The sequence below is a fragment of the Dendrobates tinctorius genome, unplaced genomic scaffold (assembly GCF_039654945.1).
Source record: "Dendrobates tinctorius isolate UK_male_01 unplaced genomic scaffold, ASM3965494v1 ptg000003l, whole genome shotgun sequence".
NCBI classification, from domain to species: Eukaryota; Metazoa; Chordata; class Amphibia; order Anura; family Dendrobatidae; genus Dendrobates; species Dendrobates tinctorius.
Window position 1 is genome coordinate 19949935 of NW_027361671.1, and position 13303 is coordinate 19963237.

General features: G+C 45.0%; 1 protein-coding gene across 1 annotated transcript in view; it reads left to right on the top strand.

The window, feature by feature from the left end:
• ADGRV1 (adhesion G protein-coupled receptor V1) overlaps positions 1–13303 on the top strand; it is a 732030-nt gene that overhangs the window by 257539 nt on the left and 461188 nt on the right. Inside the window, exons 43-44 of the mRNA XM_073580638.1 lie at positions 361–502; positions 594–856. Coding sequence (XP_073436739.1) covers positions 361–502; positions 594–856 — 405 coding nt within the window. The remainder of the gene's footprint in view (positions 1–360; positions 503–593; positions 857–13303) is intronic.

The window sequence follows — 13303 nt, forward strand, 5'->3', positions numbered from 1 at the left end:
TCTTGAAATAGCCCCACAGAAAAGGGCTTAGATTGGGTGATCATGGAGGCAAGCTCATCATTGGTGTACCGACCTGAGAAAGCGCATCAGTGACACAATTGAGCCCTTATCTCAGGATATGCTGTACGCATCTAGACAGAACCGGACCACTGCCTAGACCACTTTGAAAACTTGTAGTTTATAGATAAAACTTGGATTGATAGTGTGTATTTTCATGTTAATAAATTTGTGTTGTGTTCTCTTAGTTATGAATGCCAAGGCTGTAATTTTGGATCATCCTTTTTGAATAAAGCCATATTCTCTGTAGAATCATCATTCTTGAGTCAAGTTAAATAAACAGATTTTTTTTTTTTTTTTTAGATTTTAGCATTTGCTGATGGAGAAAGATATAAATTTATTGATGTAATTATCAATGATGATGATCTCCCAGAAGGAGATGAAAAATTTCAGCTGATACTTGCAAATCCTTCTCATGGACTGGAATTGGGCAAGAATACAACAGGTGATACAATCCATTACACAACATATTGCACAATGTTGTAATGTGTATATTAATGTGCTATGTGTGATATCTTGTATCTCTTTTATGACAGCTACTGTTACAATTCTGGCCAATGACGATGGTTATGGCGTTATATCTTTTAACAACACTGAGCACTTCTTCCTGCGGGAGCCCACCGCACTGTACTTGACAGAGAGCATTGCAGTGCTCTGTATTATCAGGGACCCTCCTCAAGGAATATTTGGGACTGTCACTGTGCAGTATTTTATCACTGGAGAAAATGGCTCGGATGCTTCTGGTGATCTGAATCCAGTAGAAGGCTATGTCATCCTAGAAGAAGGAGTGAGGTTCAAGGTAACTCCTCAACCTAGCATGGACTGTGTAACTGCATTGGGTTATTGATACAGGAAAGATGTATATCTTTGTATCGTGTTAGGCTACTTTCACACATCAGGTTTTCGGCGTCAGGCGCGATCCGGCGTCGTGCCGGAATGCCGGATCCGGCAAATGTTTTGTAAAACCTGATGTGCCGGATCCGGTTTTCTGCCGGATCCGTCTTGTTCTTGACAGACAAAACCGGATCCGTCTCATCCGGTTCATCCGTTTTTCTATCCGTTTTTCCACGGATTACGCCGGATCTGGTTTTTAAAATTGACCCTTGTGGCCTTCCGAACGGGATTGGCTACTGGAAAACTATATATAGCATGTTCCTACAGCCCTTCTTTGACAGGTTGTAGAGGAGAAAGTGCAGGTTGGAGAGAAGAGCAAGTTACTGGCGAAGATGGATGTTGTCATTGGAAATATTACCACTAGAAGTTCTGTGACGGTTTCAGTAATGAGGGACAATTTTGCACTATACTTTATGTCACCTCAAGGCAGAGTACACTGGCAGGATGACAGAGTGTGAAAGATTTGTGCCCTAACCAAACTTGTGTACCTTCTGGACCAACAGTATATACCTTTGCCAACCAAAGTTGGCTATCTTGTCATGGTCTTACTATTTTTAGCTTTAGGCCACAGGTGTGTACCTGGTTGTGTTTTATGCAAAGTATTTCACCTTTTAACAAAAGTTGTGTACATTGTTAGGAAATCACCAACAATAAACACAACTTTTCAGGTGAAATACTTTGCTTCAAACACAACCAGGAACACAACTGTGGCAAAAAGCTAAAATTTACCCACAGTTATATACCTGGTTTTGAATACCTTTTTACCTTTTAAATACCCTGTATTTAACCTTTTTTTTAAACATATTTCGCCGCAGAAAGAAATGACAGACAACCAGTGTAAACAATAATTTAACTTTTATTTAAAATATTTTTTTTTGTGTAAACTGTTTTTAAAGTTAAAAAAACTTTTTTAATAAAGGTTTGAAACCAACCAAATGGGCATTTTTATTACAAAAAAAACATTATAACTCGGTGTAGTGTGGGGTGGAAATACTGCTGGAGGGGCTGCGGGACACTTCGACAATGGGAGTGTGGAGAGAGGACTGGGATCGTGGTGGGGAAGGAACAGTTAGAGGTGATGGTGTGGAAAAAGCTACAGAATGGGTGGACATGTGGGAGGCAGAAGAGGTGGTGGGCGGTGGAGTGGAGGGTTGGGCAGGGACTGTAGGAGCAGATGATGTTGATGGAAAGTTGTATGGGGAAGGAGTTTGGTACGGGGAAGGAGTTTGGTACGGGGAAGGAGTTTGGTACGGGGCAGGTTGCTGGAAGTGGGGAGATGTCTGGTACTGGGGAGGTTGCTGGTACTGGGAAGGTTGCTGGTACTGGTGAGGTTGCTGGTATGTAATAGGAGGGGGAGGATGGAAAGTGGCTGGAGGGGGTGCAGATGTAATAGGAGGGGGAGGATGGAAAGTGGCTGGAGGGGGTGCAGATGTAATAGGAGGGGGAGGATGGATGTGGCTGGAGGGGGTGCAGGTGGAGGAACTACAGTGGTGGGAGGTGGAGGTTGGGAGGTAACCTGCTGTAGAGCACCGTGGCACGAATGCATTACATGCATCTGCTGGGTAGGAGATAGTGTTGCCATGCGCTCCACAACAGACCTGAAAAAGGTGTGGTTTGGCGAAGATCTTGCTTCTGAATGCATGGTTTGCAGAAGTGTCTTCACCTCCAGAATGCTGGAGTTGATCTGCTGAAAGCCTGCGGAGATTTGCTCTGACAAGACTTTTAGACAGTTCTGGAAAGATGCATTCAGATGCAAGAACTCTGGCGCATAACTCTTTTCCTGACCCCTCTGCCGCTGCCGCCCAGTACCCGCAGGTGTACTAGAGGTGGCAGGGGCAGAAGGGTGGGGTAAAGGGAAAGCGATCTCCTCACCAGCAGCTTCATGTAATGTAGGCGGCCACGATGCTCCTGTGCTGGTGGATGGGACAGATGGGTCGAATGTGTGGGAAGGCTGGGAAGGTGCAGATGTACCGGGGCGGTTGAAGTGTGCCTCGGTGCCGGTCTCCTCAGGGATCGCCTCAGAAGGGTCCAATCGTGCAGGCTCCCGAGTGCTGCTCACCGTGCTGTGGAATAAAGAGAAAAAAAAACAATTAAAATACTGACATGGTATGGCCCTGGCTGAAAAAAAAAAGTTACATCTAACATTTTTTTTCACATGTGGTGTGTAATATTTACCTTCTAGTGACCATTGTTTCCCGGAGGAACGACAGGGCTTGTGCGTACTTGTACTTGCTCCTGCGCCCTCCAGATCCACTCGGGGCCCGCATCTCTTTATTGAACTCCTTCTTGAAACGATCCCTCACAGACCGCCACCGATTCACAATTCTGTTCCCTGAAACGAGAAAGGAGTGGTTAGTATACAACATCAGTGTTTCACAAACTCCAGTCCTCATGGTCCCCAGGGGTCATGTTTTCAGGATTTCCATAGTAAATAGAAATCCTGAACACATGATCTGTGGGGACCACGAGGACTGGAGTTCGGGAAACACTGGTTTACATCAAGCAACCGGTACTGTATATACTTACGCTCTTTAATCTGGGCCCGAACATCGAGGTCCTCCCAGCGGCCCACAAGGAGCGAACAGATTTCCTCCCAGAGTCGTCGGGTAACGATAAGGTCAGCGTGGCGGCGGTCAGCCATATTCCAGAGCGTCTCCCTTTCTCTGACGAGATCGATGAGGTGGTCCACATCGAGTCCTCCATCCTCACCGTCAGAGTCGGGAGCACGCTGTGAAGGCTGTTAAAGAAAAAGACAAAAATAACATAATTAGCCTCCACAAAAGAAATGAAATAAAAAGTGCAAAAAAACAAAGCAAAAATATTTATACTTACACGCTGGTGACCGCCGCGTTGCTGTCGCCGACGACCCTGGGAGGCACTGCGAGGACCTCTTGGCCGAGCACCAGATTGGGAAGACTAGAGAAGAAAACAAAAAATGTTATGTCTTTGGATGTAGGCATTTGTTTGCTGTGTGTGGTCTGCAGAACATTGTTTTCTATGTGTTGTGTGTAGTGTGATGTTGTGTTTCTGCGTTTGATGCAAAAAACTTACCAATTGTGAGCCCACTCCAGGTGTCTGTCCACCCCTTCCTTCTTCTTCTGGGAGCTCCTCTTCATCTTGTGAATCCTGTTTTGAAATAAAAGGCAATGAATAGACATATATTACAGAGAAGATGGATTTTGGAAATAAAAACTTACCGTCAAACGCTGACGATGCGAGGGAGGGCTCCCAGAAGATGATGTGCTGTCTTCCTGGTGGCCACACTCCATGCCTGTGGGTGGTGTTCCAGCAGCTGCCATTGCTGCTGCTGCTGCATCTATTGGGCGGCTGTTGAATAAAGAGAAACAAAGGGCCAATGAATATCTTGATATTCAATAGCCCTAGTTTGGAGGAATGGGGGATTTGATAATTACCGTCTCTCATCTGCTGCTGGCCTCCCCTCCTCAGCATGTTCCATTTGCTGCTCCATTTGGGGTGGTGGTGGTGCTGATGGTGCTGCAATGGTCTCCTGCCTTCTCCTGCTGCGCTTGGTTGCTTTCTTGGGTGGCATGTTGGGTGTGGCTGTGGGTCCCACTGTCTTGCTTTTATATATGTCTTGTGGGCAGAGCTACTGAGCATGCTCAGACCAAAAAAAACGGATCCGGCCACCGGATCCGGCTTTCGCCGGATCAGGCACATTGCGGCGCTCATAGGCTTTCATTGTGTGAAAAAGACGGACACGCCGGATCCGGCGTGTCCGGCTTTTTCGCCGGAGACAAAAAACGTTACAGTAGCCGTTTTTTCCAGACGCCGGATCGCGACACATTGCCGGATCCGGCGAAAACCGGATGAAACGCATGGCCATCCGGCGCGATCCGGCGCAAATGCAAGTCAATGGGGGGGAAACCGGATCCGGCATTGCATTTTGCCGGATCCGGTTTCTGTCAAAAGCGCCGGATCGCGCCTGACGGCGAAAACCTGATGTGTGAAAGAGGCCTTAGCCAGTAGATAGAAAAATATTCAGAATTGTCCTCAGTGGTTGATACCTTTTAATGGCTGACTGAAAAGATGGTAACAAATTGCAAGCTTTCGAGACTCCTCAGGTCTCTTTTATTATTATTTTTATTATTAATATTTATTTATATAGCGCCATTGATTCCATGGTGCTGTACATGAGAAGGGGTTACATACAAATTACAGATATCACTTACAGTAAGAAAAAAACTAACAATCACAGACTTATATAGAGGGGAAAGAGGACCCTGCCCTTCGGGCTTACATTCTACAGGATGGTGGGGAAGGAGACAGTCGGTTGGGGGGTTGCAGCAGCTCCAGTGATGGTGAGGCGGTGGCTCCAGTAGTGGTGAGGGGGCAGCAGGTATCATTGCAGGCTGTAGGCTTTCCTGAAGAGATGGGTTTTCAGGTTCCGTCTGAAGGATCCGAGTGTGGTTGACAGCCGGACGTGTTGGGGCAAAGAATTCTAGAGAATGGGGGCTATTTGAGGAAGTCTTGGAGGCGGTTGGGTGAGGAGCGAATAAGAGTGGAGGAGAGAAGGAGGTCTTGGGAGGATCGGAGATTACGTGAGGGAAAATATCGGGAGATTAATTCAGAGATATATGAAGGATACAGGTTATAGATGGCCTTGTAGGTCAGTATTAGTAATTTGAATTGGATACGCTGAGGGAGTGGGAGCCAGTGAAGAGATTTGCAGAGGGGAGAAGTGGAGGAGTAGCGAGGAGAGAGATGAATTAGTCGGGCAGCAGAGTTAAGGATGGACTGGAGAGGTGCAAGGGTGTTAGCATGGAGGCCACAGAAAAGGATGTTGCAGTAGTCGAGACGGGAGATGATGAGGGCATGCACAAGCATTTTAGTAGAGTGAGGGTTGATGAAGGGACGGATTCTGGAAATATTTTTGAGCTGGAGGCAGCAGGAGGTGGAGAGAGCTTGGATGTGCGGTTTGAAGGACAGGGCAGAGTCAAGGGTTAATCCGAGGCAGCGGACCTCCGGTACGGGGGGGAAAGTGTGATGTCGTCAATTATTATAGATAGGTCAGGTAAGGAAGATCTGTGAGATGGGGTAAAGATGATCAGTTCAGATTTGTCCACATTCAGTTTGAGGAAGCGGGAGGAGAAGAAGGAGGATATGGCTGATAGACACTCTGGGATTTTGGAGAGCAGAGGGGTGACGTCTGGGCCAGAGAGGTAGATCTGGGTATCATCGGCATAAAGGTGGTACTGGAATCCGTGGGACTTTATGAGTTGCCCCAGGCCAAGTGTATAGATTGAGAAGAGTAGGGGTCCTAGAACAGAGCCTTGGGGGACTCCAACAGAGAGAGGGTGGGATGAGTAGGTAGTTTGGGAGTGGGAGACTCTGAATGTACGGTTGGAGAGGTATGAGGAGATTCCAAGATAGGGCAAGGTCTTTGATGCCAAAGAAAGAGAGGATCTGTAGTAGGAGGCAGTGGTCAACTGTGTCGAAGGCAGAGGACAGGTCTAGAAGGAGGAGTATAGAGTATTGTCCGTTCGCTTTGGCTGTAAGTAGGTCGTTAGTAATTTGGTCAGGGCTGTCTCAGTGGAGTGATGGGGGCGGAAACCAGATTGTAGATTTTCAAAGAGTAGGTTAGATGAGAGATTGGAGGAAAGTTCAGCATGGACATGCTGCTCCATCACGCATTGACTAATACAAAATCTGAAGAATCACATATTTATGCACAACACAGCACAGAAAAAATGCAATAGATAAGACAAGTGACGTGAAGCCGAACTATCACTATGGGGGAGTGATAGACAGTTATGGCCATGAATATTGGACCAGTTCATAGATAAGGAGTGAAAGTTTTATTGCCCTCTGATTGGGGTCTGGTTTTGTGTTGTGTGATTCCCCCACAAGGTCTTAGGAGCAAATTCCTTAATTGATGTAAAAAGACATAAATCCATGCGACACATTCATTCCTCCATTGAGTATGTCAAAGGTCGTCATGAGTTTGTACTCACAGATTCTTCTGTCTCTCTGAGATGTGACGTTACCTTTCAATACCAGTAATTTCATGTCCATGGTGCTGTGATCAGGTATACAAAAATGTTTGGCCACAGGTAGATCCATTCTTTTTTCTCTTATTGTGTGGCAGTGAGAATTCATCCTTGTTCTAAGCTTTTGCCCTGTCTCCCCCACACACAGACCCCCAGATGGACATTTAGTACAAATAATTAAGTACACCACATTAGATGTGATGCAGCTGAAAGTACCTGGGATCTTGTAGTTGGGATCTTGGGTTATTTATGGCATTTTAAGCATCAAAGGTTGGAAATTACCAACTTATATAGGCTTTACTGTGTGAAGAAGGAAACAGCTTTACCACATAGTAGCTGGAGGTTTTCTATAAGTACAGTTGGTTGGGTAGAGGGTGTCCAATTACTTAAATTATATATTATATTAAATTATATAAAGGGCATTTATTGTTGTGAAAAATATACATTGCTCAGATTTATTATTCCCTCATACAGGCATTGTTCACGATTAGATTTCCTTATTTCTTGTAGAAGCAGCTCTTCCCTTATCCGAGGGCTGTATCTGGTACTGGAGATCATTCTTATTGTTAGCACCGCTCCCCGTTCCACAGCCCCCGCTGCTGTACTCACCGCCTCCGCTTCCGGCCCGGCTTCCTCCTCTGACACTGCCGTGGCGCGCGCCCCTGCTCCTCTCTCCTTCCGGCAGCCGGCCTCCCGATGTGCGCCTCCACTTCCCTCGGCCGTGCGCATGGTACCTCTGTGCACGCGCCGGAGGGTTAGATCGCGCGCTCCTGCCATCAGCCACTTGCCTGCATGACCTGACCGAACCCTCTCCTAACCTATCAGAGCCCACCACCAGGTATTTCAGGCCGCCCTCCCTCAGTGGATGCGCCTGACTATTGAGTTACTTCTCGCTTGTCTAGGCCGTGCTCGCTGCTGCCTGCAGCGTGCTCCTGTTAACCCTCGTTGTCTCCTGCCTTTGCCTTGCCTCCTGTTAACCCTCTGTGTCTCCTGCCTGTGCCTCCTATTTAACCACTGTGTCTCCTTCCTTCTCAGTGCACCACCATTCCTGCCTCCCTCCGTCTCAACTCCCTCCACCTCTAGATCTTGGTTATTCCATCTCCTCTCCGGACCTCCCTCCACTCCTCGTCATCTGCTCACCCTCTTGAGCCGACCCCTGGTCCTGGCTGCCATGGCGCTTGAACTCCCCGAGTCTGTTCCCTAACGGTCCCCGGTATAGGGGTCGGTCCACTTGGTGCGCTCGCTCAGGGAGGGTTCGGCGTCACGGTCCAGTGGGTCCACTCTCGCTTCCGTGATCCTGGGCGTAACACTTATTCATTTGAGTTGGGCTGGACTGCAGTACTCAGGCCATAAACTAGAGTGGAGTTGTGTCGGATAAACACTTAAACCTTTTTTTCTCATATTACCAATTCAATTTTTACAACAATCCATGGCCAATATATAAAGTGAAAAAGGAAATCACAAGCTCATCTATATCTCCAATTTAGGATTTTGGGGATCCTGGAGCAGAAGCTGTTGCAGGGCGATGATTGATTGAAAATTGAGTTGGGTTTGTCTAGCTCGATCCAAATGGGTTAAAATTAGCCCTTTATTTTATACATGTAAAATTCATAGAAGAATGGTGAAAGGATACTGATCATCAACTTGTTTCATTCTCTATATGCGTTCTTAGTCATGATGAAATACCATGAGCATGAAGTTTCATCAGAATTCAGAACGCATGTAGCGTTTGACACGCATTGATGATCAGTATCCTGTAACCACTCTTCTATGAATTTTAAATGATTTAAATAAAGTGCTAATTTTTACCCATTTAGATCGAACTGGAAAACCCACCTTTTATTTCAATATATAAAGTCCTCAAATCACATTAGTTGGGAAAATTTACCAATTTCAATGAGTTTGGCCTAGAATCTAATGTGAATGGTGGCTGGGTAGGAAGGTCTTCTGACTCCTCCCCGAGAAATGATGTCTAGGGAAAAAAGATTCGGGTGGATTAAATTCCAACACCTGATGCTTTTGTCCCTCAGGCAGATAAGTCGCTACCAGAAGTGTCTGGTGGCAACTTATTATAATGCATTGCTTATAAAGCGCTATCTTATTCTGCAGCGCTTTACATAAATTATCATCACTTTCCCCAATGGGGCTCACAGTCTAAATTCCCTATCAGTGTGTCTTTGGAATTTTTACACTCTTCTCATAAAAGCAAACTGTGAGAGACACCCTAGCTGTCAGTAGAGCAGTCCAACAGGTAACTAAGGTGTATGGACAGCCTAATGTCTATAAATGTTTTAAAATGGAAAAAATAATTGACATCCATATAACGTTTTACTTGATATTTACGTGCATATGTTTTTTTAAATGTTCCTTTAGCCAATATCAAAATTAACAATACAAACAAAAAAATAACAAAAAACACAAAGATAACTCAACTGAACCACGCCTTTTTCCCCAGAAAAGAGGAGAGCAAAATAATAAAAATAAAGTAATAAATAGTTAAATAAAAATAACAGTTACTTACAGTTGTGGCCAAAAATATTGACACCCCTGCAATTCTGTCAGATAATACTCTGTTTCTTCCTGAAAATGATTGCAAACACAAATTCTTTGGTATTATTATCTTCGTTTAATTTGTCTTAAATGAAAAAACACAAAAGAGAATGAAGCAAAAAGCAAAACATTGATCATTTCACACAAAACTCCAAAAATGGGCCAGACAAAAGTATTGGCACCCCCAGCCTAATACTTTGTTGCACAACCTTTAGCCAAAATAACTGCGACCAACCGCTTCCGGTAACCATCAATGAGTTTCTTACAATGCTTTGCTGGAATTTTAGACCATTCTTCTTTGGCAAACTGCTCCAGGTCCCTGATATTTGAAGGGTGCCTTCTCCAAACTGCCATTTTTAGATCTCTCCACAGGTGTTCTATGGGATTCAGGTCTGGACTCATTGCTGGCCACCTTAGAAGTCTCCAGTGCTTTCTCTCAAACCATTTTCTAGTGCTTTTTGAAGTGTGTTTTGGGTCATTGTCCTGCTGGAAGACCCATGACCTCTGAGGGAGACCCAGCTTTCTCACACTGGGCCCTACATTATGCTGCAAAATTTGTTGGTAGTCTTCTGACTTCATAATGCCATGCACACGGTCAAGGTGGCAGCAGGCAGCAGAGCACCCCCAAAACATCAGGGAACCTCCGCCATGTTTGACTGTAGGGACCGTGTTCTTTTCTTTGAATGCCTCTTTTTTTCTCCTGTAAACTCTATGTTGATGCCTTTGCCCAAAAAGCTCTACTTTTGTCTCATCTGACCAGAGAACATTCTTCCAAAACATTTTAGGCTTTTTCAGGTAAGTTTTGGCAAACTCCAGCCTGGCTTTTTTATGTCTCGGGGTAAGAAGTGGGGTCGTCCTGGGTCTCCGACCATACAGTCCCTTTTCATTCAGACGCCGATGGATAGTACGGGTTGACACTGTTGTACCCTCGGACTGCAGGGCAGCTTGAACTTGTTTGGATGTTAGTCGAGATTCTTTATCCAACATCCGCACAATCTTGCGTTTAAATCTCTTGTCAATTTTTCTTTTCCATCTACATCTAGGGAGGTTAGCCACAGTGCCATGGGCTTTAAACTTCTTGATGACACTGCGCACGGTAGACACAGGAACATTCAGGTCTTTGGAGATGGACTTATAGCCTTGAGATTGCTCATGCTTCCTCACAATTTGGTTTCTCAAGTCCTCAGACAGTTCTTTGGTCTTCTTTCTTTTCTCCATGCTCAATGTGGTACACACAAGGACACAGGACAGAGGTTGAGTCAACTTTAATCCATGTCAACTGGCTGCAAGTGTGATTTAGTTATTGCCAACACCTGTTAGGTGCCACAGGTAAGTTACAGGTGCTGTTAATTACACAAATTAGAGAAGCATCACATGATTTTTCGAACAGTGCCAATACTTTTGTCCACCCTCTTTTTTATGTTTGGTGTGGAATTATATCCAATTTGGCTTTAGGACAATTCTTTTTGTGTTTTTTCATTTAAGACAAATTAAATGAAGATAATAATACCAAAGAATTTGTGTTTGCAATCATTTTCAGGAAGAAACTGAGTATTATCTGACAGAATTGCACAGGTGTCAATACTTTTGGCCACAACTGTATACAAATGTCACCAAATCTGTAATCTTTTTTTTCTTGTGGATTCTGCTAATAGGTTTTATAATAATAATAGTAACATAGTAACATAGTTATTAAGGTTGAAGGGAGACTTTAAGTCCATCTAGTTCAACCCATATCCTATCCTAACTTGCCCTAACATGTTGAACCAGAGGAAGGCAAAAAAAACCCATGTGGCAACAAGCAAGCTTCACATTGGGGAAAAAAATTCCTTCCTGACTCCACATACGGCAATCAGACTTGCTCCCTGGATCAACGCAATATTAAGGAAACTAGTGTATATACCCTGTAATATTATACTTTTCAAGAAAGGCATCCAGTCCATTCTTAAATTTTAGTAGGGAATCACTCATTACAACATCATATGGCAGAGAGTTCCATAGTCTCACTGCTCTTACAGTAAAGAATCCGCTTCTGTGAGTATGCTTAAACCTTCTTTCCTCCAGACGTAGAGGATGCCCCCTTGTCCCCGTCACAGGTCTAAGCGTAAAAAGATCATTAGAAAGCTCTTGGTATTGTCCCCGCATATATTTATACATTGTAATAAGATCACCCCTAAGTAGAGTTGAGCGATACCGTCCGATACTTCAAAGTATCGGATCGGAATGGATCGGCCGATCTTAAAAAAAAGTATCGGTATCGCCGATTCCGATACCGGAAGTCCCATTCAAGTCTATGGGACTTCCGGTATCGGAATAAGAAAAACCCTGTTTTTGCCTTGTACAGCCTCTCTGGGGTCTGTACGGGCCTTTCGGGGGGCTGTGCCGGCCTGCCAGGGGGTCTGTGCAGGCTCCGGTGGTCTGTGCCGGCCTGCCGGGGGGCTGTGCCGGCCTGCCGGGGGGGCTGTGCAGGCTCCGGTGGGCTGTGCCGGCCTGCCGGGGGGCTGTGCAGGCTCCGGTGGGCTGTGCCGGCCTGCCGGGGGGCTGTGCCGGCCTGCCGGTGGTCTGTGCAGGCTCCGGTGGGCTGTGCCGGCCTGCCGGGGGGCTGTGCCGGCCTGCCAGGGGGGCTGTGCAGGCTTCGGGGGTCTGTGCAGGCATTGTCCGATGGGACTACAAGTCCCATCGGGCGATGCCTGCTACCATGACAGTGATTGACACATTAGCCAATGATGGGACAGTAGTAGTCCCATCATCCGGCTAATGTGTTGAATGTAAAAAAAAAAAAAAAAATACATGCTACATAATAATAATAATAATAATAATTTTTATTTATATAGCGCCAACATATTCCGCAGCACTTTACAATTAAGCGGGGACATGTACAGACAATAAATTCAATACAAGTTAAGACAATTCAAACAATGACATTAGGAGTGAGGTCCCTGCTCGCAAGCTTACAATCTACAAGGAAATGGGGGGACACAGTAGGTGAGAAATGCTTGTTAATTCAGGTCTGGCAATTATAATAGGGATTTTCATATAAAGCTGCATGATCCGGTCATCAGCCCGTGTGTTTAAGTGCAATAGACAAGTATCAAGTGCAGTTATGTGCATGAAGGGTGTGGAGACAGATGGGAAATTCCCACACAGCAATGGCATAAAGTGAGACTAGGGACTTTTTTTTTTTAAGTGGCGGAGGAATACAGTGCGGAAGGATACCTACCTTCCGTCATTGGATTCCTGCAGCCCGTAGAGAACGGCGGCATCAGCTGATGCTGCAGTTCTCTACCCAAGATCGTCGTGGGACACACTCGTGGACTGCTTCGGATCGTGGGTGAGTATTTTTGTGGTTTGTTATGTTAATATTTATTCCTTTAAAAGACAATAGCTTCGGGGAACAATGTGACAAGTATTGGTAAGTATGTTACCCTATGTTATATGTACTGTATGTCTATGTATGTATTGTATGACTGTATTGTATGTAGTATGTATGTAGTATATATGTGGTATGTATGTAGCATGTAGTATGTATGTAGTATGTATGTAGCATGCATGTAGCATGCAGTATGTATGTAGCATGCATGTAGTATATATGTAGTATGTATGTGGTATGTATGTAGCATGTAGTATATATGTAGCATGCATGTAGTATGTATGTAGTATGTATGTAGCATGCATGTAGTATGTATGTAGCATGTAGTATATATGTAGCATGTAGTATGTATGTAGCATGCATGTAGTATATATGTAGTATGTATGTAGCATGCATGTAGTATGTATGTAGTATGTATGTAGTA